Source organism: Drosophila novamexicana, unplaced genomic scaffold (genome assembly GCF_003285875.2).
Source record: "Drosophila novamexicana strain 15010-1031.04,08,12 unplaced genomic scaffold, DnovRS2.1 tig00000820-arrow-pilon, whole genome shotgun sequence".
Lineage (NCBI taxonomy): Eukaryota > Metazoa > Arthropoda > Insecta > Diptera > Drosophilidae > Drosophila > Drosophila novamexicana.
This window is the reverse complement of record NW_020824828.1, coordinates 174445-199855: the sequence shown is the minus strand read 5'-3', so window position 1 is coordinate 199855 and position 25411 is coordinate 174445. Positions and strand designations below refer to the sequence as shown.

Here is a 25411-nt window from a genome sequence, read left to right as displayed (position 1 = left end):
CAATGCACACATGCACTTATATAGAATCTATCGACACTATTCGATTAATAAACAAGTACAAAAAAATAAAATTTTACGAGGATGTATAAGAATTAACATATAACTATCAGCATTGGATCTCTTTTTATATTTGAATACTTAAAGTTCATTCAGAAATTTAAGCTTTTGCTTAATTAATTCTTACAAATATGTAGTGGGCCTGCACACGTGCAGAAGCTGAGTGCTATAGCACGGTGTGCTTAATATCGTTTTTCTGTTATACAAATTGGTGTGTAATTTAGTTTATAAAATATTGTTGACTGACGTAAGCGCCGACCTAAAATATAATGTTTTGTTACATTAATAAAACATTCTTTTGTTTTATTAAAAAGTCAGGTAACGCTCACTTGACTGGCCTATCGACTAATTTCTGGTGATGTGCCGATTAAAGCCGGATCATTGCACTTGTATATATTTAAATATCTTTTTATAGTTAATCAAAACCTTAAAATAATCAATATACGAAAACATTATATTACAATCAAAAACGTTATTGATCTGTCATAATATTTAAGTATCGATACTTATAATAATGTTGCTTAATTTTTGTATATCGATACATCGCCTTGTTTCAATATTTATCAACATACTCAGTTGAACAGAAACTTTTCAACACTTACCTACAAATGTATTTTCGCTTCTCGCTTTAATTCAGATTTTCGAAAAAACATTTTCACAAACATTGGAAGGAGAAGCCTATCATTACTGTTCGATTCAGTACAACAGCACTGTCAGGGGCAGTGGCTCAGCACGTTACCAAAGTTGTTAAATATCTCCGCTTGTAAAGCTGGCCCGCGTTGTTGCCGACTAAGCTGCAACAGTACTACCGCCGTCTGGCAGACGCCACCGCCCCACTCACAGATTTGGCCAACATGTCACGTAGTGTGCGCGCCGAGACACGCAGTCGCGCTAAGGATGATATCAAGCGCGTCATGCAGGCCGTGGACAAGGTGCGGCACTGGGAAAAGAAGTGGGTGACCATTAGCGATACGACTATGAAGATCTACAAATGGGTGCCCATTTCGTCCAACAGCGAGAAAAAGACAAAGCTACAGCTAAACAACAAGATCAGCGACAAGGAGAATTCCCAGAAAGGCACACCCACTCCGCCGCAAATAACGCCCAGCTACGCCGGCCTCACTGCCGAGGACTCCAATACTTGTGAGTGTGTGGTGCAGCAGTACAGTGGGCTCTAATGTGTCGTGACCTCATCGCAGTGTTTGTCATTTATCATGTTTCCCTTTGCCACTTGCAGGTTTCTCAGTGGTAAGCGACAGTCAGGGAGCTGATTTCGTGTCCAGCATGCCCTTCTCGGAGGACTCCAATTCCCAGGGAAGCGACGGGCCGGTAAAGCGGCTAAAAACGAGTGATTAGCTAGACATGCACATTCACACCACATATATCAGCTAAGTACATTGCACACACCCATGCATTGTAGTGTGCCAGCGTGCTGTGAGTGTGTGTATATGTGTGTGTGCGCGTGTGCGCGTGTGGATGGCGATGTAATTTATATTTTTTTCTTAAAGATCTAAGCTAAAAATTACGTTTATAAGTAAGACGATTATCATCTGCCTCACCAAGACTTAAGCAATTCTCCTAAAAGTCTAAACATAAGTAAATACAACCTAATTACATACATGTAACTATGCATAACTCTGATTGTAAACATATAAATAATAGTATAATACACATTTATGATGCAATCCTTTATGCACATAGTTTAGCCTAAGACAGTCTTTTTGTATACTGTAAAACTAACGTTGTAATCGAGCGAACTATTTGTCCCTTATGTCTAGGCCGTAGTATTTAGCACAAATAATTATATCAATTTATTTATTTGCACAAACAATAAAACAAACAAACAAAAAGTAATCGCTGACTGCTTCCAACCCGGAATTCCAATTAAGCTTTAACTGTGAATCAAACCTTAAAAAACAAATTAGTCCGAAACAATTGAAACCGAACCAAGAAATGGCTCGGTTCTACATTAAAAAAAAACTTTCGATTGAGAGCCAGTCGCAAAGTGTTAAGCCCTTTGGCCCCTTTGGCATTTATCTAAACATATTTGATAGATACCAATTATGGGTTGTGTTCAAATTTAGCCCGCATCTTGTGTATGAAAATATTTAAATAATGTATAATATTTTCAGTGCAGGGGGCAATTGTAAAATAACTCAAACCGATGATGGTTTTTTTTTTTTACATTTTTCTTTTATTATTTTTTATTTTAGTTTTTTCTTTAGTTTTTCTTTTTGTATAATAAAAAAAAAATTAATTTCATTCAACAAATAGTTTTCTTTCACTTGACATTAAATATACATACTCTCTTCATATCTTTTCACATTATATATATATATATATATAGATTTATATAGATGTAAGGCCAGCCAGGTTGTCTAATAGGCAGATGCCATCAACTTGGTTGGAAAAGCGTACATATACATACATATTTAGTTCATCTTTTTTTAACTAAAATTTATGCTAAAAACACGCTTAACTGAAAGGAAGCACAGATTTGCACGATTTACAAAACTTTTGATCGACCAAACACATTACATAGAAATGAAGAATTAAAACATTACATAGTTAAAATATTTAAACAAAAAAAAAAAAAATGGTTAATTACACACGCAAACAAAGCTTCGCTTTTGTTCTACAAGCAAAATATATTTTAAAAAAATATAATAATAAAATATAATAAGTAAATTTAAATACCAAAATTTTAGAGAGGCTGATTAACTTCAACATGGATCATGCACTATGGAATGTCTTGGAATGTTTACGCATATAAAACTTAACCACAGGAAAAAAATGCAAATGTAGCACAGACAAAAATTACTTTAAAATATTTAATGTGTGTAATAAAATAAATATTAAATTATACGCATTTAACTACATACTTTCATTTGTTTAAACTTGTAAGCACAAAAGTGTTATCTTCATTATTTCTTGTTGTTTTCGCTTGTTTTGTTTTTATGTTTTTGACATTTATGTTATGAAGCTTGTTTTTTTTTTATTTTTTGTTTTTAGAAAAATATACATTTTTCGCTTGAAGAGTTTGTTTTTGCTGTGTTGCGGTTGTGGCTTAGTTTTTGTCTTTTGTGTTTATTTTTGTTTTGTTTTGCGCTGGAAAAATGACGCTTAGCTTATAAATGATGTCTGCCTTTTGTTTAAAGTTTAAACAAATACAAATTCACATACATACATACATTTAATTATATCGTCGCGTTGGTTTTTGCCTTGTATACATATACACATAGATAGATATATATATATATATATAGTTAATATTGTCATTTAGCGTTCAGAAAAATATATTCTATGCCTTTTTACAAATTCATTTTATTTTTTTTTTTGCATTCTGGCGCAAAAATGGCTTAAAAAAAAACAGTTTGGCTTTACAAAGATTTGTTTAGTTTTTCTTTTCTTTTTTTGTTTTTGTTTTTTATTTGCTGTGTAGTTGTGTGTGTATGTGTATGTGACACAAAGTGCCTCTGAATATGGGCCTCAAAATTTGACTCTTAAAATGGTTTTGTTCGGGCGCTTAAATTTAGAGATTCGCTGGCTTTGTTCTTCGGCCGTGTCCTGGGGGCGCTTCAGCTTAGAACCGAATTGGCGCCGCCTAACGTAGTGTACATAGTGTATATAGTGTGTATAGTGTATAGTGTATATATATATATATGTATATATATATATATAAATTTATATAATAATAATTGCAACAGTTAGATTTTGTTTTTTTTTTTCTATGTTTAATTTAACGGAGTGCTCACTTGCTCTCAATTCGTCTCCGAAGGATATGTTTGCGTAAAATATGTAAGCGCGGACCAGGGTTAGTGGGGCTAATGGGGGGAGGCAGCGAAGGGGTGCAGCAAATATACATTTACATATGCACATATATATGCAAGTACACACAATTATTGTTTTTGGAATATGTATGCACGGGAAACTTTTCCCAGTTTAGTTCTTGAACTGGGAACACCCAATCCCATTGGGACAGTAGACCTAGCAGCTGTGATCTATGCCTCGACATATATCATATATACGTATATATATAAATATAAGGATTGATATATCTAACTTTAGACTTTTGTGGTTAGTTTTGTGGTGCCCTCGCTGGCGGTGGCATGCCAAGATTTGTGATGTTTGCTCTGTCCCTGTTGTGGCTTCTGTTGTTGTTGTTGTTGTTGCTGGTGTGTTTGTTGTTGTGTTTGTTGTCGTTGTTGTTGTTGTTGCTGTTGTTGCTTCTGCTGTTGTTGCCTTTGTTGCTTCTGCTGTTGTTGATGTTGGTTGGGTCGGTGCTATGCGTGCAGCGGATAACTGTTGGGCCGCGTCTGCGCCCGCTGCTGACGTCGACAGTTGAGCGGTCGCGATACCGCTGCCTGATTTGCTTTATATCAGCACTCTGACTTATCCTCCTCCACCAGATACTGTGTATCCTTGCCGGTGTCTGCTGATGGGTCCAGCTCCCGTGTGCGCAGCTGCAGCTGCGGCGATGACTTGTGCGTAATGCTGCTGGGCGCAATAATAGCCGAGGCGGGCTCCGTAAAGGAGCCAGAATGGCCCATGGCCTTTGACTTGGACGGTTCCTGTGGCACATCGTAGATGCCTGATAATGTGTGGATATAGGGGGAAACGTTTAGCTTAATAATGTCGTTTCATTTTTACACATCACTCTTACCTGAGCCATTGCTCATGCCCGGATCGTTGGTGGTGCCCAGCTGTACAGCATCGTACATGGGATTGGCAAAGTCGCGCGCTTTGTTGGCATTTACCGTCTGCAGGTTGTAGCCTTCAATGGGCGCCATATCATTTCCGCCGGGTGCCGAGGCGCCGGGGAATCCACTCTCGCTGAATTCCACGTTCGAGCCGTGCCGGAAGGTGACGCTCTGGGACGATGTCATTGCGGGCATGCGTGCCAGCTTGCCGCTGTTAAAAAAAAAAAAAATAAACAAACAGAGGGTCGCATCATTTGGCTCGGATCGTTTGGGGGTAATCATATTTGGGGTACTTACAAGGGTCGCTTGCGGATAACATACCAGGCGCCGACGGCAGCCATCATGACAAGCAGTATGACCATGATGGGCACCACGACAGCGGTAACATTAGCGCCGCCATGACCGAAGGCTCCCGTCGTGCTGCGCTCGCAGTGCTCGCCCTTAAAGTCCGGTAGGCACTCGCAGTAGAGCTCGCCGCGATCGTCCTCCCTGCAGAGGCCGCCGTTCTGGCAGGGGCAGATGCGTGGAGCGGGTCGTGGTCGCTCGGCAGCCGCATCGCAGATCACCTCCGCGGTGCTGCGATGCGAGGGCAGAGGACCGGAGGTATCTGGGCAGGCGCAGCGATGTCCGCCAGGCACCAGCAGGCACAGATGTGAGCAGCTGGATTCAAAGCATGGATTTCGCAGCGAGGTGTTGTAGCGTTTCTCGTGGTAGACCTTGAGGCCGGACGGATTGACGAGGTTGCGATGCACCACCACCTGAACGCCGCGGCCAAATTTATCCTGGCGCAGCAGTTCACCGGTGTCGCGTGTAACCCAGAACATGTTCGATTCGAACAGATCCAGCGAGACGGGATGGCGCAATTGGTCGCCCTTGACGATAGCTTTGCGGCGCGAGCCGTCGGCACGCATTGACTCGATGGCATTCAGCTTGGTATCCACCCAGTATATAATGTGATCCTGCGAGTAGTCTATGGTTAAGCCAGCGGGATGACGTATTTGCTCCGTGATTAACGGCCGGCGCTTGGAGCCATCCATCCAAGAGACCTCAATCTTGGGCGCGGAGCCCGCATCGGCCCAATAGATGCGTCCAAGTTGTGGATTCACCGCTATAGAGGTGGGCACCTCTAAGCCGGCATTCACAATCGATCTGCGATAACGTCCGTCCGTTTTGGCCACCATGACGCGACCACGCGGTTTGGAGCCGGTGCGGTCCACTTCGGTCCAATAGAGATTCGAGGCCAGCCAGTCAACAGCAACAGCCGTCGGCTTGGAGCCGCCCTTCATGTTGAGATCCTGCGCAAAACCGATTTTCGCCTGTCCGTCCAACGCATTCACCATGTAGGAACGCTTGATGGTCTTGTCATAGCTATCTGCCCAGAACACGATCTGTTGTTGGGCATCATAGTCAAGAGCCTCGATGCGCTTCTCGGAGGCAATCACATCGAATTCCTCCTTCTTCTGCAAATCCAGTCCGCGTATCTCTGGCCCATTGGCAAAGACCAGCACGACATCCTCCTTTTCAGCTTTGCATACCCCGCTAGCGCCATCCGACAGATGGAAGCCCTCGCGACAGCTGCAGGAGTAGGTGCCGTTCATGTTGTGGCACTGATGCGAGCACGTGTGCTGCCGCGTCGCGCACTCATCCACATCGGCGCACTTTTTCTTATTATCTGGTGCAATGATATAGCCCGGATAGCAGGTGCAGATGTAGCCGCCGTCGGTTAGATTGTGGCAATGATGCTGACAGCCGCCTCGACTCTGCTCTGAGCAGCTGCTCGTATGGTGGCAGCCCAGCTCATCGCTGGCATCACCGCAATCGTCGGAGTAGTCGCACACCTGGGCGCGCTCGATGCAGTGCTTGTTGGCGCACTGGTACTGGGTATACAGGTCGCAGGGCTTCTGTTTGCTGGCGCAGAGTGTCATGTTGTTCTCGTCGCTGCCGTCGCCGCAGTTGTCGATGCCGTCGCAGATCTGGTAGCGGGCCACGCAACGATGGTTGGCACACTGGAAGCGGCGCAGCGTGTCGCAGTTAAAGTCACTGCAGACCTTTGGATCCTCATCGCTGCCATCGCCGCAGTCATCGGTGCCGTCGCACAGATCGGTCAGAGAGACGCACAGATTGTTGGTGCACTGGAAACGCGACTCCGGGCAGAACCGTCCGCCTGGGAATCGAGGCGGGCAGTCAACCTCGTCAGACATGTCGCGGCAATCACGATCCCCATCGCAGCGGAAATAGCTGGCAATGCAGTGCCCGGAGGCGCACTGGAAGGTGCCATTCTTGCACTGATATCCCTCGCAGCTCATCTCATCCGAATTGTCTCCGCAGTCGTCCTCATGATCGCACTGCCAGCGCGATGAGATGCACTTGCCATTGCCGCACCTGAACTCCGACTCGGAGCATTCGCGATAGCGTCCCTTGCAAATGGCATCGTTCTCATCGCTAGCATCGCCGCAATCATCCGCAAAGTCGCACATCCATTGCCTGCAAGAAAGATAAATGTTCCGGAAAGGTGAATTGCTGTACAGCTTTCGATTTGGGCAAAGCTACTTACTTGGGTATACAGCGATTGTTGCCGCACTTGAAGTCCGTCTCCGCGGAGCACTTGGGGCAGTTCTCTGGCATCTCGTCGCTATTGTCGCGGCAATCGTCCTTGCCATCGCAGAACAGCCACTTGGGTATGCAACGGTAGTTCGACTGACCCGGGCAACGCTGCCAGCCAGTGGTGCAGTTGCGTTGCCGGCACATATACGCAGGCTCGTCGGAGTCGTCGCCGCAATCATTGTCAAAGTCACACATCCACAGCTGCGGTATGCAGCGCCCGTTCTTGCAGGCGAACTCTGTTTCTGGATCGCAGCTGCGCTTATCTGTTGACAAATATGTTAGATGAATTCAATTATATATAGATAGATAGAGCATAATACTTACGGCACACCAGGGGATCCTCGTCGCTGCCATCCTTGCAGTCGGCGTCACCGTCGCAGCGCCAACTGTCGAGTATGCATCGGCCGCTGGTCTTGCACTTAAAGTCGGAGAGCGGACAGGGTAGGTCACAGTTTTGCTCGTCGCTGCCATCGCCGCAGTCGTCGACGCCGTCACAGATGGTTGCCGATGGGGTGCAATTGGTGTTCTTGCATTGGAAAGTGCCTGCGCGGCAGTGGCGCGGTGCACAGGTGGTTGGTTCATCGGAACCATCCTTGCAATCCTTTTCGCCGTCGCACTTCCAGAACCAGGGTATGCATTTCTCGTCGCTGCCACCGCACAGATGCTGACCAGATGTGCAGTTGGCTATACAGGTCTTGGAGTCGCGGGCCAGATAGAATTGATTGGGGCAGGCGCATTTGTAAATGGGCGCACCCTCCTCAATGTAGCCCTCGATGTTTAGGTATGTGGACTCCGGTGGTGGCGCAATCAGGCAGAGATGCGAGCACCCACCGTTGTTGGTGCCGCAGGGATTGGTGTAGGGCAACTGGCGCAGTGGATGATTAATGTGCAGATCGTATGGACGATGGGTTGTATTCCGGAGCACCGTATAGTTTGCGCCATGGAACTTATTGGCACGCACAATCGCCTTCAGATTCCAATCGCTCCAGTAGATAAAGTCATCGAAGAGGCTCAGGGCAAAAACATGCGGCACGCTGTTGCCAGAGAGCACAATGTGCCGATGGCGACCCTCCAGATCGGTGTACGCAATATAGTCCAAATGCGCATCGGCCCAGTAGATGCGATCCGTAAAGTAGTCAATCGATAGAGCATTGGGCCAGGCGATACCGTCATTCCAGTTAAGAATGCGTGTAAAATTGGAGCCATCCATGCCCATTTTGGCTATGTAGGCCTGCAGATGCCAAGAAGTGAAATACAAGTATCCAATGCCCGGATGCACGACAATGGCGCGAGGATCGACAACGCCGCTGCGCAAAGTCTTGCGCTTGGTGCCGTCCAGCTCGGAGACATCCAGATTCTTTGAGTGCCTGTCCAGCCAATACAGCTTGCGACCCACCCAATCAATGGCAATGCCCTCTAGGCCGTGCGAATCGTGTCGGATGACAGCTTCCCTTTCCGTCGGTACATCATCATTGGCATCTGAATACTTGGCACGGAATATGGTCTTCGCCGTCACATCGCAGAAGTACATGTATTGTTCCTTGATATCAAAGTCTAGGGCTACCACGTTCATGAGATCCTGGTGCATGAGGTTATATTGATGGCCATCCACAGACATGTTGCGTACGTAGTACTTGTTGGTAAAGATCAGCCAGGGCGGAATGTTGTCCTTCCGCTTGCACGTGTGCTCATCATTCTGGCGCTCATAGTAGGTCTCGTCGCACTTGCAATAGAAGCTGCCCGGCGTGTTGGAGCAGTGCTGCGAGCAGGCACCCGGCTGTTCCAGACATTCATCTACATCCGCACATGCCTTGCCGTCGGCCAAGAGCCTTTAAGAGATAAACAGAGTAATTGGCAATGGTTAACAAGGAATCGATTCAATTTTGTTTCTGAGTTAGATACTTACTTATACCCTTCGTTACAGTCACAGTAGTATCCGGTGAGCGTGTCCACGCACTTGTGACCGCACTGATTGATCTCGACCTTGGCACACTCATCCACATTGCAGTGGGCCGGCTCGTCAGACTCATCCGTGCAGTCGGCCACTTTGTTGCAGACCAGACTGTAGTCGATACACTGGCCGTTGGTGCAGGCAAACTGTCCCTGGGCACAGGTAGTGTTCTCCTTTTTGCAGTCCACCTCATCCGAATGGTCACCACAGTCATCTTCGCCATCGCATCTGTATTGATTGCGTATGCACTTGAAGTTCTGGCACGTGAACTCCAGCGGTGAGCACGTCTTGTACTTGGAGTTGCAGAACTTGCCCTCATCAGTGCCATCGCCGCAGTCGTTGTCATGATCACAAATCCAGCCCTGCAATTGGATTATTTCAAATTAGATTCTTCTTTTAGTTATGGATTAAGGAGGTTGTACTTTGTTGATGCAGCGACCGTTGCCGCAAGTGAACATATCCTCGCCGCAGGGCTGTTGGGTAGCACAGTTGTGCAGCGTCGTGTTCTCATCAGCGCCGTCCACACAGTCTGGATCGCCGTCACAAATCCACTTTTTGGGTATGCACTGGGCGCGCTGCCAGGACTTGTTTTCCACGCATGTGAACTCCGTTTCCTCGTCACACTTGCGATCGTCTGGAACGTAATAAAAAATGAAATAATTAGCTTAAATAAATACTTAGCTATTTCTTCTTGGATTTGGTTGCTTTAATCAAATCACTAACAATTTGATCAATATTTGTAAGGCTTGTTGAGTAAGGGCAACTTACTGCACTGGTGTCGGTTGTCCTCGTCGCTGTTATCCAAGCAGTCGTTGTCGCCATCGCAGATATATATGCGTGGAATGCAGTTGCCATTGTCGCAGGTGAATAGATCCCCAAAGCAGGTGCGACCCTCGGACTTGCAGTAATCTGGCGGCTCATCGGCGCCATCACCACAGTCATCGTCACCATCGCAGTACCAGGTGGCTGGTATGCATCGGTGGTTCGGACAACGGAAGCTGTTCGTCGGACACGTACGCTGACCACAATGCAGCGGATCCTCGTCGGAGTTGTCGCCGCAATCGTTGTCGCCATCGCATAACCAGTAGGGCTCAACACAGATGTTGGTCTTCTCGCACTTGAGATGGTTGGGCGGGCAGGTGGTATTCATGGGGCAGCGCTCATGCGTTTCATCAGAGGTGGCATTATCCTTGCAGTCGTTAACGCCATTGCAGACTTGTGCCTGCGGAATGCAGCGTCCATTGGCGCAGGTAAATTCACCATCGACACAAGGTGGATAGCTGCAGCCCAGCTCATCGGACCCGTCCTTGCAGTCGTTCTCGTGATCGCACTTCCATGACTTAAAGATGCATCGACCGTTGTTGCAGCGGAATTCGTTGGGGGAGCAGGAATGATAGGCACAGTAGTTGGGATCCTCGTCGGAATTATCGCCACAGTCGTCATCCCCATCGCAGGACCACATGCGCGAAATACATTTGCCGTTCTGGCAGTAGAACTTGCTGGCCTCGCATGTGTTATTTCGAGGCGCGCACATGCGCCCCTCATTGACCACCTTGGAGTTATCATCGCACTTGCACTCAGGCTTGCCGTTCGGTGCCGGATGACAGCTCTGGGCACAGCCGCCATTGTTGATTGTGCATGGATTTACATTGCACTTCTGACGATCGGCGCTGAAGATGCGTATATCACGGGGCGAGTCCTCCAGACGCTTAACCATTTCCACCATATTGGCACCCGTGTGCTTCTCAGCACGGTAGACGCCACGCAGCTGCAGATCCGTCCAATAGATGTAGTCTCTGAACACGGTTATAGCGAATGGATAAATAGTGGCGGCCACTAGCAGCTCCCTGTTGCGTCCATCCAAATCAGCACGTTCGATCTTCTCGCGCACCGCATCCGTCCAATAAAGTTTACGATCGTCATAGTCAATGGCCAGGCCACTCGGCTGGGACAGCTCCTTGTCGACAATGGCACGTTTCAATGAGCCTGCCATTGTTGTGCGGAAGATCTTGCCGGAGGTTCCGAAGCGACCCCAATCCGTAAAGAAGAGCGTGCCGTTACATGGATCCAAGACAATAGCACGTGGGCGCTCGACGCGCGCAATCATAACCAGCTCGCTGCCCACCAGATTCATGGCATAAATAGAGTTATTGGAGCTGTCAGTCCAGTAAATCTTATTCTGGGTCCAGTCGTAGGCAATGCCTTCCGGATTAATACCCTTACTTAGCACCACATTAATATCACTGTGGCTTGGCTTGTTGGCCTGGGTGTAGGCAATCTTGGCCCACGGCCGGATCTGGGTATACAGCATGCGGTTGTCGGCAAAATCAAAGTCCAGACCAACCACATTGGTCAGATTCGTTAATGGTGTAAAAGGCACCTCCGTTGAGTGCGGATCCAGGTTGACGGCACGAATCTCTGTACGCGTGGCAAACACTAAATACTCATTAACCGTTTCGCACTTGCGACTGTCAGCTCCCAATTTTCCCGTAGCGCACTCGCAGCGATAGTTCTTACTGGAGGGCTCTGGGGGGAAGCTGAAACAGAGCTGGTCGCAGCCTCCATTGCCCAGTTGGGCGCATGGATTATTGTCGTCGGATGGCTGGTTGTTAATATCGTAAATGGCAATGTCCCGCAGCTTCTCCAAGTTTGTGCGTACGCGGGTGACCTCGGAATCATTGCCAAAAAGCTTGGAAGCCTTGAACACAGTCATAAGATTCCGATCTACCCAGTAAACATCATTCAGGAAAATGGCGATGCCCATGGGATTGGGCAAGTCGCGACGAATAATCTTCCGATTGGCGCCGTTGTAAGAGATCTTCTGTATCGTGTCCAGTTTCGAGTCCACCCAGAAGACATCGTGCGTCTGCATGTCAATGGTCAGATCACGCGGCATCGAGATATCCGAGGTGACCAGTGGTTGCCATTTAGTGCCATCCAGCAGCGCCCTACCAATGCCCGGATGCTGTCCATAGTCAATCCAGTACAGCAGTCGCTTTATGGGATTAACGGCCAGCTCGCGAGGCGCATCATTGGTTGTCTTAACCAAAACTTTGCGATTGCTGCCATCCAGCCAGCTCACCTCCACGTAGTTCTCATGCGGATACACGTTTGTGAAATACATGTTGCCGGCAACCCAGTCAATGGTTAAGCCGCGTATGCCGTTGCTGCCAATTCCAACCTTAACCACATGCTCCAGATCGGTGCCGTTGGGTCGTGAGCGGAATATACCGTTCCAATAGCCACGATTGAACTCGGCCCAATAAATCCATTGGTCGCGGAACATGACGTCTACGTGCAGGATGTGATGGCCTGGTCCGCTGATTGGCAGCATGGCCTCGGCGCTGTCGTGCAGGCTGTAACCGCGGATCATATCCAGCTGGGAGACAACGGCAAATGTCTTGTATTCAACGCAGCTTATTTCATTCTCCTTGTGGTAGCCAATGCCGCAGGCACAGGTCCTTGTGGCGGCGGGCCCGGGTATACAGAGCTGTTTGCAGCCACCGTTAGCCGTCTGGCACGGATGCTGCTTTAGGGGGCGCTTTTTGTAGATCATCATGCTGCGCAAATCGTGCTCGTTGTCCACAATGGTCTTCGGATTATCGCCGCGTGGCAAGTCTACACGCACAATCTTTTCGAAATCGGGGTCCAGATAGTAAAGGCGGTGGTCTAGAATGCCCAGGCTGCGTGGACGGGCGATGGCCTGCTTCTCGGTGAGTATGATCGTGTGCTCGTCACCATTGTAGTCCATAGAACAGATAGACGCCGAGTGGCTGGTGCTGTAGTAGATCCTCTGCTTCTCAATGTCCAAAGCAATACTTTCGGGATGTTTGAGGTCTTTGCGCAAAACACGTGCATCTTGACCGTTCATATCAACGCGGCCTATTTTTACTGGGACTTCGAGTACTCCTTCATCAATCCAGAACAGCTTGCCCTCACTGGGGTCCAGGACCAGTTGTTTCGGCTTAGAAACGGAGGTTTCGCTGCCATCGTTTGCCAATATCACAGTACGATACTTTTGCTTACCATCTACGCGGACTGCCTCGATATTGCTGGCCACACGGTTGCCAATGTAGAGATTACGGCCCAGCCAGTCGAAGGCGATGGTATAGGGTGCGCCAACAATGCCGGTTTCGATGCCCAGGAAGAGCGTCTTGTTGCCTCCACCGTAAGGCGTGGTATATATGGTGCAGTTCTCGTCATCGTTTTCTCGTCCCTGCACCCAATATAGGGTCTCGCCCTTCCGGTCAAAGTCCAGGCCGGTGCTGCTCTCGATACCAATAACAGGCGCCAATGCACCAGCACGTGCATCACCGCCGTTGAGGGGCAGATCAACAATTTGAGTGCCTTTGACGACCATCAAGTAGGGATTCTCCTCCTCAATGCAGCGACCCTCACTGAGTAGCCTGTAGCCAGGCTTGCATTTACAGGAGTAGCCCTCGTTGGCGCTTGGACTGAGTAGACACAGATGCTGGCAACGGGCTTGAGCGCATGGATTCGGGTACATGGGCTGTAGCGAGGCGTGGTGCACGTGTATGGAGAGCGGCTGACTAATCAGGTGCGAGACGACAGTCTGGTTTTTGCCACGGAACTTATTTGCTGACAGTACACGGTTCAGTTGTCGGTCCGTCCAGTAAAGCGTGTCCTCAAAAAGGGAAAGCGAGTGCGGATGCAGCAGATAGTGGCTGCTGGCCAGCACCTGCTGACGTCCCGTGCCGTTGTAGTAGCAGAAGTCAATAAAATCTAGTTTGGAGTCGGCAAAGTAGACACGTTTCGTAGCAATATCCAGGGTCAGGCCGTTCGGCCAGTAGATTTTAGTATTTATAATCGTTTTGCGCATGGTGCCGTCCATGCCGATGCGTTCTACCCGGGGATTCTCGCCCCAATCGGTCCAGAAAATGAAGCGCGCATCGGGGCTGGGATCAATGCACATACCACGTGGCTGTGTAATATTCTCACGCACGAGGACCAAGCGGTTTGAACCATTCTCCGCGGACACCTCAATTGTGTTCAGCTTGCTATCCAGCCAGTAAAGGTTCTGTGCGATCCAGTCATAGGCTAGGCCCTCAACTAGATCTAGGCCCGTGGTGATGATTTCCTGCGGTTCCATACCATGATCAAGTCGCGATATTTTCTTTAGCTTCATGTCGCTCCAGAAAATGGTGCCCGTGTGCATGTTTGAGGCAGTGGCTACCACGTTCTCAACGATGATGGGCACTCGCTCCAGGCCCTGCTCCTTAAGATCCGCGACAAGTATGGAATGACGATTGGAGATTATCAAGAAGGCAGCCGTATGGTTTACTGCTTTGCAGGTGTGCTTATTGGGACCCAGGACGTAGCCGGGCGTACATGAGCAGAAATAAGAACCCTTTGTATTTGTGCATTGCTGCGAACATAGTCCCGGCGGATCGCATTCATTGGTATCCACGCAGGTGAATCCATCTGGACCGATTTCCGAACCAGGGGGACACACGCAAAGCGCTCCGTTCGGAGTTTTTTGACAAAAACTGGAGCACTGACCCGTCTGATGCTCGCACTCGGCCAAATCACAACCCTCTCCCTCATCGGCACCGTTGGGACAGTCGATCGTATCATCGCAAACAGAGGTGATGTTCACGCAGCGCTCAGTCACGCCTGGGCACTGCCACTGACCATGGGGACATTTAAAAGGCGGCGGTACACAGGCATGCTCGGTGCCCTCGTCTGAGTTGTCGCCGCAATCATCCTTGCCATCGCAGATGTAGGCCTTGAACACACAATTGGTGTTATTGCACTTAAAGAAGTTCTGGGCGCAGGTTATCTGACCGCAATCCTCCTCGTCCGAGTGGTCGGAGCAGTCATTGGAGCCGTCGCAGTGCCAGGCAATGGGTATGCAAAGACCGGTCGACTTGCAGCGGAATTGCTTCTCAACGTTGCATTGGTTGGGACCCATTGAGGGGCAGCCTAACTCATCGCTGCCGTCATTGCAGTCCGGAATGCCATCGCACTTGTATGACTCCTCGACGCACTGACGCAAATCGGCGCATTTAAACTGATTGGCAAGACAGCTGATCGGCGGACAGTCCTTTTCATCCTGCTTGTCAAAGCAATCGTCGTCACCATCGCATACCCAACTCAGCGGTATACAATGACCCGTTCTTGGGCACGTAAACTGGAAGTTGGCACAAGTCTTCTCCGCACAAAAGTCGCCCTCATCACTGCTATCACCGCAATCATTTTCGCTGTCGCACTTCCACATGCTGGGTATACAGCGTCCATTGGCACAGGCAAATTGTGAGGTGGCGCACGTTACATTGCCACAGTCCAGCTCATCTGAATTGTCACCACAATCGTTCTCCTGATCGCATCGGAAGTTGAGAGGGATGCAGCGTCCTGACTTGCACTGGAACTCGTTTGAGCCACAGGTGGGTTCTGTGTAAAAACAATGGAGAATTTGTTTGTTAGGTTTTGTGTTGGTGGAAGAGCTAATTATTCCCTCATAAAAAACTCGTGGGTTAAGCTATACGAGAAACGCAGCAACGCTTAGCTTCCAGCCTTCACAAGGCAGGGAAGATCAATTATTGCTCACCAAAGGATTACAGCCCCTCAAACTATTACAAAGCTAACATCTCCCAAGTTGCTCATAATTATATAATCTCCGAGATATAAAAACAAAAACTAAGCTGAATGTCGATGATTAATAATTTAAAATCAACGTGATCTGCATATGGTCAGCAAAAACTCATATTACGACTGTCAAGTCTTAAGCTCTAAGATCGACGAACGAACCATCTAATATATGCCACCTGTTAAATATATTTTTAGAAAACCTTTATAATATTATTCTACCCTTTTTAACTGCGTCCCACCAGTGAGATCCTGGCTTTAGTTCGGCACTTACTTGTACAGTTTTGCTCCTCATCGCTGTTATCCAAACAATCGTCGTCGCCGTCGCAGACCCAGGACTTGGGTATGCAACGCTGATTGTTGCAGGTGAAGTCCCATAGGTTGGGGCAGGGCTGGACGGGTGGCTCGGCGCTGGGGTCGGGAATGCAGCTGACTTGGTCTTCGGCCAATCGTTCGCCGTAGGGGCAGGAGCAGCGCGATTGTAAGCGGTTAGCCATTACAGCCGACTCACTGGCATTCTGAGCGATGGGAATCGCAAAGCATATCTTTTGGCAGCCACCATTATTGATATGGCAGGGCTGGGTCTCGGCAATGCGTTGCACCTCGCGGCTGTAGACCTTCACACCGTAGAGTCGGTTTGTCTGCGGCTCGCGCACCATCATCTCCTCCTGTTCGCCGGTCAGCTTGTGGAGTCGAATGATTGCATCCAGTCGCCAGTCCGTAATGTACATCCAATCGTTGTGTATCACAATGGAGAAAGGATGACGCACCAGACGCGAATTGATGGTTTTGATGTCCGTGCCATCCAGGTTGGCATGCTGCACGTGATCCAGTAGAGCGTCGCACCAATACACACGATCCTCCTTAAAGTCAATGGACAGACCGTTGGGCCAGCCCAGGGTCACATTGCGGAACACCAAAAGGCCGCTGCCATCGGTATTTGCACGGGTTATATTAGCGGGACGATCCCATTCCGAGAAGAATATGTAGCCGCGGTTCGGGTGCACGACGATGGCGCGCGGCCGCTTCAGGTTTTTCAGTAGTGTGCGCCGGTGCGTCACGTTTCGTGTGGAGAGCACATTGAGTGTGCCCTTGCGTGAGTCAATGTAGTAGAGATTCTTCGAGGCCCAATCGACTGCCAAGCCCTCGACACCCTCATTCTGTGAGGCCAGCACGATTTCACGGCCTGTGCCGTTACGGTGCACGCGATAGATGACATCCTGTAGAACGTCCGAGTAATAAATGAATTCATCGCGGGCATCGAAGTCGAGACCAACAAAACGGGCTCGTCGGGAGACAACAGGAAGAATGGCATCACTGAATCCCTCAATAACGGGTTCCAGTACCTTGCCCTTGATGAAGCGCTGCTGCGAATACATAAGGAATTCGCGCACAAGCTTACAGTTCTTGAGATCCGTCTGCAGCTGGTAGCCAGTGTGGCAGGCACAGCGGAAGCCGAGACCTGTCGGCGCTCCCTTGACGGCCGTAACGATGCACATGTGATTGCAGGCGCCGTTGTTGTTGCCGCAAGGATTGGACACATGCGGTTGGCTAAGCGCGTGCACCGCAATGATGCCCTTGGGCTCGCGTATATCCTTCGCCTTGTAGGTTACCTGAATGGAGCTGGGACCCTCGAACTTGTCCACGGACATTATGCCCTGCTTGGTGGCATCCGTCCAGTAGATGCGATTCTCAAATAGCGCCAGCCTTGACGGGCTGGGCACCTGCTGTCCACGCAGCACCATAACACGTTGGCCACCCTCATAGTCCACCGACTCGATGTAGTCCAATAGTGAGTCGCACCAGAAGACGCGCTTGCTAATTATATCCACAGTAACGCCGCTGGCCTTGTAGGCCGCCTCGGAGACAATGGAGCGAGCGTGCGTTCCATCCATGTGGGCGCGCAGCACCTGGCCGCCATCGGCAACAAACATGAGTCCAGAGGTGGGGTCAAGCGCCAGATCGGCGGGACTGGTTAGATTGGAGCCCAGCACAACGGCATGCCAATGGCCGCTTAGCTCAAAGACATCGATTTTCTGGCCCACTAGATCTGCAACATAGATCTTGTCACCCACCCAGTCAACGGCCAGAGCCACAGGCGCCCAAGTGCCAGGCAGTGTTTGATCCAACGGCGCCACGGCGCTATTGAGTACATCCAACGGCAATGACTGTACCTTCCGCGTCTTGATGTCCGACCAGTATAGCGTGTTGCGGGCATAGTGGAATGCAACGCCAGCGGCGGCAGTGGCATTGGCGAGCACCTTGGGCTCACTGTCGTGGGCGTACATGCGCATAATGGCCCGCTCATGGGCGAAGATCAGCTGCAGATTGTTCGCATCCGGAGCAATACACTTGGATGCGTTCATCAGCCTATAGCCCTGAGCGCACTGACAGGTATAGCTGCCGGGAGTGTTCGTGCACAGTTGGTCGCAGTGGCCCCACTCGGCGCACTCATCCAAATCCACGCAGGTGCGATTGTCTGCTGCCAGACTCTGGCCTGGGCGACAATAACAGACGCCGCCAGTCAGCGAGGGGCCGCACTTGAACTCGCAGCTCAGCGCTGGACAGGAGGCAATGGCTACAAGATACATGCGAAAGAATGATTTGTAGAGCGGTTTCATTTAAAGAGGGTGAGATTGGGGTTGGGGACGGGGAATACTTACAGCAGGCCGTCTCCTCGTCGCTACCATCCTCACAGTCACGCTTGCCATCGCACAGCTGCGATTTGAGGATACACTTGGGCGCACCATTGACGCCGCCACGTGGGCACAGGAACTTGTTGTCAGGACAGGCGATGGCCGTGCAGTTGGCCTCGTCGCTCTCGTCGGCGCAATCGTGATACCCGTCGCAGTGGAAGTTGTACGGAATGCACAGCGCATTCGTGCAGCGGAACTGCGCATGGTGGCAAGGTGGGAAGTCTGCAGGCAGCGAGGGGAATAAATGGAGCAGAAGAGACCCTGTGTTAGGCATGCCGTCTCATCAATTGTCTATCTCATACTCACTGCAGCCCTGTTCGTCCGAGTTGTCACCGCAGTCGTTGCGATGATTGCACTTCTGCGAGACATCAATGCATTTCTGACCGTTGGCGCAGCGAAATTGATCCAAACGGCAGGCGACCCCGTTGCAGCCATCCTCATCGCGTCCGGTACGGCAGTCCAAGTAGCCATCACAGCGTTTCTCCTTAGCCACACACGGCCCAGTCAGACGGCTGCCCTCAGCAGGAGCTGCTCCACCAGGCGCATTGCAAAAGACGTCCGTGTGCAGGCACTTGCGATAATCTGAAACGAAAAAAAAATAAAACAAAATTAAATGAAATAAAATCTTGTGTTGAGGCGGGGCAAAGAACGGATATACCAAAAACGGGCTTTCAATTTAATTACTGTGCAAAAGAACAATAAAGATACAAAGTTCCCTGCAATTTGTAAACCAAATCAAATCAAATTGTAGCACACTTTCAAGAGAGGAAACCCTTCTATTTTATACGTTTTTTGCTATACCATGGGCAGAATGGATAGTTCTTGTGACAAAAAGCCAGGGCTGGAAACGAAAGCAAAAATGATCGCCCCTCCGATTTACTTTTCGAACCAAACCGTGCCAAACCGTGCCAAACCGTGAAGCATTAACCATGAACCCAAACGTTGGTATAATATTTTTAAATACTACATATAATGGACATGATTAAATTGAAAGTCTTTGGCTTAGTGTTAATTTGACCCACTGTCTTGGTGCCGCCTATAGTTAAGGTTGCTTTTTGTTGTCCTTGTCTGACAGCTAGTTTGTAGCTGGGACATAAATTAATTGTCTGTTTGCCTGGGTGGTTGGGTGGGCATAGTTGCGAGGTTGGGTGATTTGGAACTGTCCCTGTCACTGTACTTAATTATAGAGCAACTAGCCTTCATCTGAAACACACACACACTCACGCACACAGACAAGCCCGGAGGTGTGATATTGACGTTGATTGTTGTTATTGGACTCCTACACAGTGAGAAGCCTGCTTTCCGGGTATTAAGCTTGCGTTGGCATAGGCAGCCTGCTTAACTGTTTGGCTCCAAACACAAATTAATCAAATTTACATTATGTCAACACGCTGAGAAGCGCCGGTTGCCAGCTACCAGCTACCAGCTGCCAGTTGCCAGCTGCCGGTTGCCCACTTCAAAGGCAAGCCTGCCAATTGAGCGTGTGACCTGCTTGTTCCGCTGCCTTTGGGCTGCAATTGGGCAATAATTTAGCTGAGATCCAAGAGAATGGACGCACAGCAGGCGGTGGCCTGGGTGCTGACCTGGACCTAAGCCCATGTCCAAGACCAAGCTCATGCCTAGGAGCTAGTTTCAAAACTGAACGCGCATGACCTGATGCGTCCATTCATTGCTATTGTTCAAACAGTGCACAAACAAATATATATATATACACACACACACATACATACAAAGACGCACATGTCGAGTGTGAAGGCCGTCAGGGAGTAGATTGGACTCACCGCAGGCGCCTGGGAACTTAAAAATGCCTGCAAAATACATGCGCTCAACTATTGCTGCTAAAGACATTAAATTTTGATGCCAGACATTGGGAAAAGCGGCGTTCTCTGGTTGCCAACATGAAGCTAGAGCGACCTCTGTCAGAAGCAGGCACCCACATACAAACACACATAAATATACGCACACATATAGAGAACGGTTGGGCACGCATGGCGTATACGTAGTGCATAGAGCTGTAGAAATGTCAGGCGTAATTGTCCGTCCGGCTGTCGCTGCTCGTCTGTCTTACCCATTCCCCTTCCCGCTTCTTTTTACCCAGACTCTTGCTGTACAGTGGTTGCTCGCAATTTTAAATGCTTTGGCTTCAGACATAATTCAATTTGCGGAGAACTCTTATAACTAAAAGTTCTTTGCTCAAAAAAAAAACATTGTTTAATATGATACATTTTTTACTTATACTAGGTGTTGAAAAGCTAAACTGAAAATAAATAATTTTTAGGTAAAATGTTTTTAAAATAAATGGAATTGTTTTTATTAAAATTAAATAAATAAATAAATAGAACCAAATCCGGGCTTTAAAGCATTCGGATTCTCAAACCGACATTTTATCGTACCCTCAATCTCACCCTCAATTTGGATTCGTAGCCTTGATTTTCATATGCTGGCATATTCGAATTTCGCAAAGTTCAAGTTTTCGAGCGTCCACTGTATTCGTATTGTGCACTTGAGTTGTGAGTTGGCAGGCAAAGTGCTATAAATTATCGAGTAGTTGGTTGCAGCACCCGTCCCGAATGCGACACGGTTAGGGGCAGGGGTACAGGGGCACAGTCCATCAAGCTGGCTACAAGAAAGAGGTGGCCATTGCTCAGCGAAAGTTGTGGCAAAATTAGAGCTGCTTCACGCTCGGGCTTTAGCTTTAAGCAATGCCAAGATAATGCGCCATGTGCTGGCAATAGGGCGTCCGGATTAAACGGCTCGCCAACAGAGACAACACGCAGATACTTAGAGCGAGCGAGATAGAGATATTTGGAGAGTTGGAGATGATGATCTATGCCACTTTTAAGTTACTTTTGGCGTAGGCATAATAAACTTTCCGAAGGTTTATATTCTTCTTTTTTGCTTTTTTTTTTACCACCCACTCCCATAAAAGCTGCGCTTTGGCTGCTGTTGTTCCTGTTATTCCTGTTGTTATATTCTGCTGTTGTAGCTGCTGCTCCACATTAACGGCGCACTGGGGCAGCCAAGTGTAGCAGAGCAAACTTAATTAGTGCAAGTTAAACAAGCCAAGTTGTATAAATATTCCCCGGCAGCAGAAACTTTTGTAGCACAACAATAAAATGTGTGCCTGTCTGAGTCTCTCTGTGTGTGTGTGCGTGCGTGTGTGCGTGCAGGTAGCCATGATTCCTGTCGTTACTACTTAACCCCGTCCCCCTCATTACTCAACATCCTTCCTCTATTGACAATGTGAGCACCTAGTCCAACTTTGCCGAAGCTAAAACTGAGACGGACTGAGGCAGATGGGCGCAGGATGAGCTTAAGCGTCTGTGGAGTGGTAGGTAATCATAAACAAGACATAGCGAATGCCTTGTTGAGATGCTGAAGAATAAATACCCTTCCCGGCATATGACAGTGACTCATAAAACACAACATCCTTATTTATTTGTGTATTTATTTTTGAGGAATTCTTTGCTCTTGACAAGAAAGGCAAAACATAAGAGAGAACCGCCTTCTTGGGCACGCTGAAGATTAAAGACTCTTTATTTTCTATATACACAAGCCATGTTATATAGTAGACCGAACGAAGGATAATATAGATTGTAATTTCTGAGTTTGATGACAATATTAAAATATGAAAAACTCAACATTTTTCCATGCAAAAACATATTTTTCGACAGATTCTTCTTCAAGAGTTTTTTGATATCGTATTCCTATGTTGAAATTATTTTGGTTATATGAACGGTACGGTAGAGTACGATCAGGCCAATTCGCCAGAATGATTGTAGCTTTAGCCTTAAGATAGAGAGACGTGTTTGCAGACAGACAAGTGTTTCGTGACAAAATTGAAATACCCAAGCAAGTGTATAAGGTGTGTGTCACGCACCTTAACGTTGATTTGCTGCCGCTGCTGGCCCCGTTTACCGCCATAGTTATTCAAATTGGCGAGACGCTAGCTGCGTAAATGCCACCGCGTGGCATCAACAGCAGTAGCAGTGGCAGTAAAACCCGAAGTTGCAGTTGCATTTACAGCTAGTTGCTCCGTTTGGCCATTGACAAGATTAACGCGCACAATTTGTTGCAAATTCGCTTTCGCTGCTGTTGCATTACATTAAAAACAAATCATAATGACAAACGAGTGGGTGGTTGTATGGGTGGTTGCAGCCGCTCTGCTTGGCTGCAACTTTTGTGCAAGGTCATAAAAATGTTGAAGCCTGAATGTGGGCTGCCGGACGTTAACTGCTGGCTGTTGCCTGGGACCGGGTATCGGGTGCCGCTCGACTGCTGCTTCATTTTTCACATTTTGCAGTTCGCAGAAAGTTGAACACAAAAACTTTAACTGGCTGCGAGGGCAGCAACGTTGTTGGCACTTTATAAACACAGCGAAGGGAGCAACGTGGGCGAGGGAGAAGGTTGGGGGCGGGCCAATGGACAGCGGCAGAACTTTGAAGTGCCCCATGGCCCCTGGACCGTGCCTCTTTCCATTTGCCTCTTACATCTCGATTCAAGCCCAGCGCCATGCCGTGCAACACTTTCTAATTGGTAAGTATGGGCGTATCTAGATGAAGGGGGTCGGGGGTGTCAGCTGTGCATTAACGTTTATTGCAGGCGGCAAATGTTTCACTATGCCCAACTTCTGACTGGTATGCGTGTATTGGTGTGTGCTGAATTGGTTTGCGTAATTACGCGCGACAAGTTGCTCCCCAGTGAAGCAAACCAAGCACCCAACCAAACAGGCAACCAGCCATACAAGCACCCAGCCAGCCCATCCGTAAGCCACTCGTCCAATGTCCAACGCCTCTGGGCCATGGCTTAGAGCTTTTCTGCACGTCTAACTGGCCTGACAGCTGCAGTCAAATAAACGTCAGTCGTTGGCAACTTTCGCCGGGTTCAACGACAGTTTACGACAGCCGTGGGGAGACCGAAGGGGAGTGAGTTTAATGCGGCAGCAACGTTTAGTGAAAGTGTAGTGGCTGGAATGCCAGAAGTATCTACTCCTGGTACTTATTTGGCACGGCAAACAACGAAGAGACGAGTTGATCATTTTTGTTGTGCCCACCTTCTGGGTAGGCGGCTGCTTGCCGCCTGCTTTTACGCACTTTTTACGCTTACGCCTGTGCAGGCAGCTGGCCCGCCTCGCTCAGCATCGAAATCCAGGTTGCAATTAAGAGCAGTTCTCTTTCTGTACCTTTTTCTTGCGCGCGTTTCCTTTGTGGTTGTCTTAGGGCGGCTCAGGTGGGTGGCCGAAGCCATTTCAGTTGCCGAGTTGCTTTTCCACTGACGCAGTGCCATCAACTGATGGCAGGAGCAAAGCTGCATGTCGTGTAACTACTTAAAGCAAGCAATCTAGCCCACACCCCTTTCCCGCTCCCGCCACATCGTACATGCTTGTGCATAAGGACATTTAATTAAACACTCAATGCTGCTGCTACTGCTGGCTGTAACTTGACAGATGCTGGTGCACCCTCTGACCTCGCAGAAAGTAAATTTATTTGTCTTTTTTTTTTGCAATGCTCTGCTCTTTGCTGTTGTAAGACTATTAGTGTGCCTGAGGCTCAGCTTGTGGTGGCTTTGATAGTGCTGCGGTGCGTGGCAAGCATGCAAAGCAGCAAAGCAGCAGGGAGAAAAGCTCACATTAATTTCCAGGAGCAAAACAAACAACTTAACGCACACCTGAAGTAATTAAATAGTTGAAATAAGCTTGCTCTAATATTTATATGCCATAAATTAAACAAACAAAGGCGCACGCAAATGCAAATGGAGATGCAGGCGGAGACAGAGTCGGAGACGCAGACAACACCCACAGAGCAAACACACATCAACACCCACAGACACACACACACACACACACAGCCCCTGGCAGATTGAGCACAAACAATTCGCAGACGGGGAGAAGCATTCAGAGACGACGCGTTGACACGTACGCAAAATAAATAAGTTAAGAACGCAATAAGAGCGAACATTTTGTCGCCATTTAAGCGCGATAAATTATTGTAAGAGACAGACACGAGCAGAGACAGTGTAAACTAGCCGCTGCTCGACTTAAAGACACTCTGCACTTAGCTTTTAGCCGACACACATTAGTATTTATCTCGAAAAGAATGTGTACCCTAATTATGGGCCACAATCGCCAGAGGATTCGTTAATTTTAGATATGGGAATCCTTTTTTAACAACAAAAATATTTTCTGAAATTGTCTTAAATTTAGGGTAGGTATTTATTTATTCTTATTGTTATGCAGTTAAGACAACAATCAACACACAAACAACAATGAGTCACATTCACAATATACCCCGTATTTATGCTCTTCAAATATCTTCTGTGGAAATTGGCCGATCGATCTGATAATTTACAGGAGTTACATTAAAATGTACGTAAATAACAAAAATCAATGTAATGTATCAACAATTTAACTCAACTTAGGGAGTGGTTACATTAAACATTCTCAAAGTGTAAAATATGCTCTGTTCAAAAACCAGAGAGATAGGCTCGATATAGATATTTATCGATTTTCGGTACATGGGCGATAATTGGCAATAAAGGTAATAGGTGCGTGCAGCTAGAGAGAGAGAGAGAGAGAGAGAGAGAGAGAGAGAGAGAGAGAGAGAGAGAGAGAGAGAGAGAGAGAGAGAGAGAGAGAGAGAGAGAGAGAGAGAGAGAGAGAGAGAGAGAGAGAGAGAGAGAGAGAGAGAGAGAGAGAGAGAGAGAGAGAGAGAGAGAGAGAGAGAGAGAGAGAGAGGAGAGAGAGAGAGAGAGAGAGAGAGAGAGAGGGAGAGAAAGAGAAAGAGATACAGGACAGGAGA

At 48.1% G+C, this 25411-nt stretch overlaps 2 protein-coding genes across 2 annotated transcripts in view; one reads left to right on the top strand and one right to left on the bottom strand.

Annotated features, from left to right (window-relative positions):
- Window positions 1–656: 656 nt before the first annotated feature.
- LOC115764412 (B-cell CLL/lymphoma 7 protein family member A) lies at window positions 657–2582 on the top strand. Its single transcript, XM_030707410.1, has 2 exons — window positions 657–1200; window positions 1295–2582. The coding sequence occupies exons 1-2, from the start codon at window positions 912–914 to the stop codon at window positions 1411–1413; spliced, it is 408 nt and encodes a 135-aa protein (XP_030563270.1). The 5' UTR covers window positions 657–911; the 3' UTR covers window positions 1414–2582.
- Window positions 2583–4263: 1681 nt separating this feature from the next.
- Window positions 4264–25411, bottom strand: part of LOC115764421 (low-density lipoprotein receptor-related protein 2) — a 128692-nt gene continuing 107544 nt past the window's right edge. Inside the window, exons 4-14 of the mRNA XM_030707420.1 lie at window positions 18921–19196; window positions 18582–18836; window positions 16193–18496; window positions 10081–15723; window positions 9735–9946; window positions 9268–9674; window positions 7686–9190; window positions 7312–7624; window positions 5055–7241; window positions 4721–4968; window positions 4264–4648 (exon numbers count right to left, since the gene is read on the bottom strand). Of these exons, the coding sequence (XP_030563280.1) occupies window positions 4437–4648; window positions 4721–4968; window positions 5055–7241; window positions 7312–7624; window positions 7686–9190; window positions 9268–9674; window positions 9735–9946; window positions 10081–15723; window positions 16193–18496; window positions 18582–18836; window positions 18921–19196 (13562 nt within the window). The 3' untranslated portion in view covers window positions 4264–4436. The remainder of the gene's footprint in view (window positions 4649–4720; window positions 4969–5054; window positions 7242–7311; window positions 7625–7685; window positions 9191–9267; window positions 9675–9734; window positions 9947–10080; window positions 15724–16192; window positions 18497–18581; window positions 18837–18920; window positions 19197–25411) is intronic.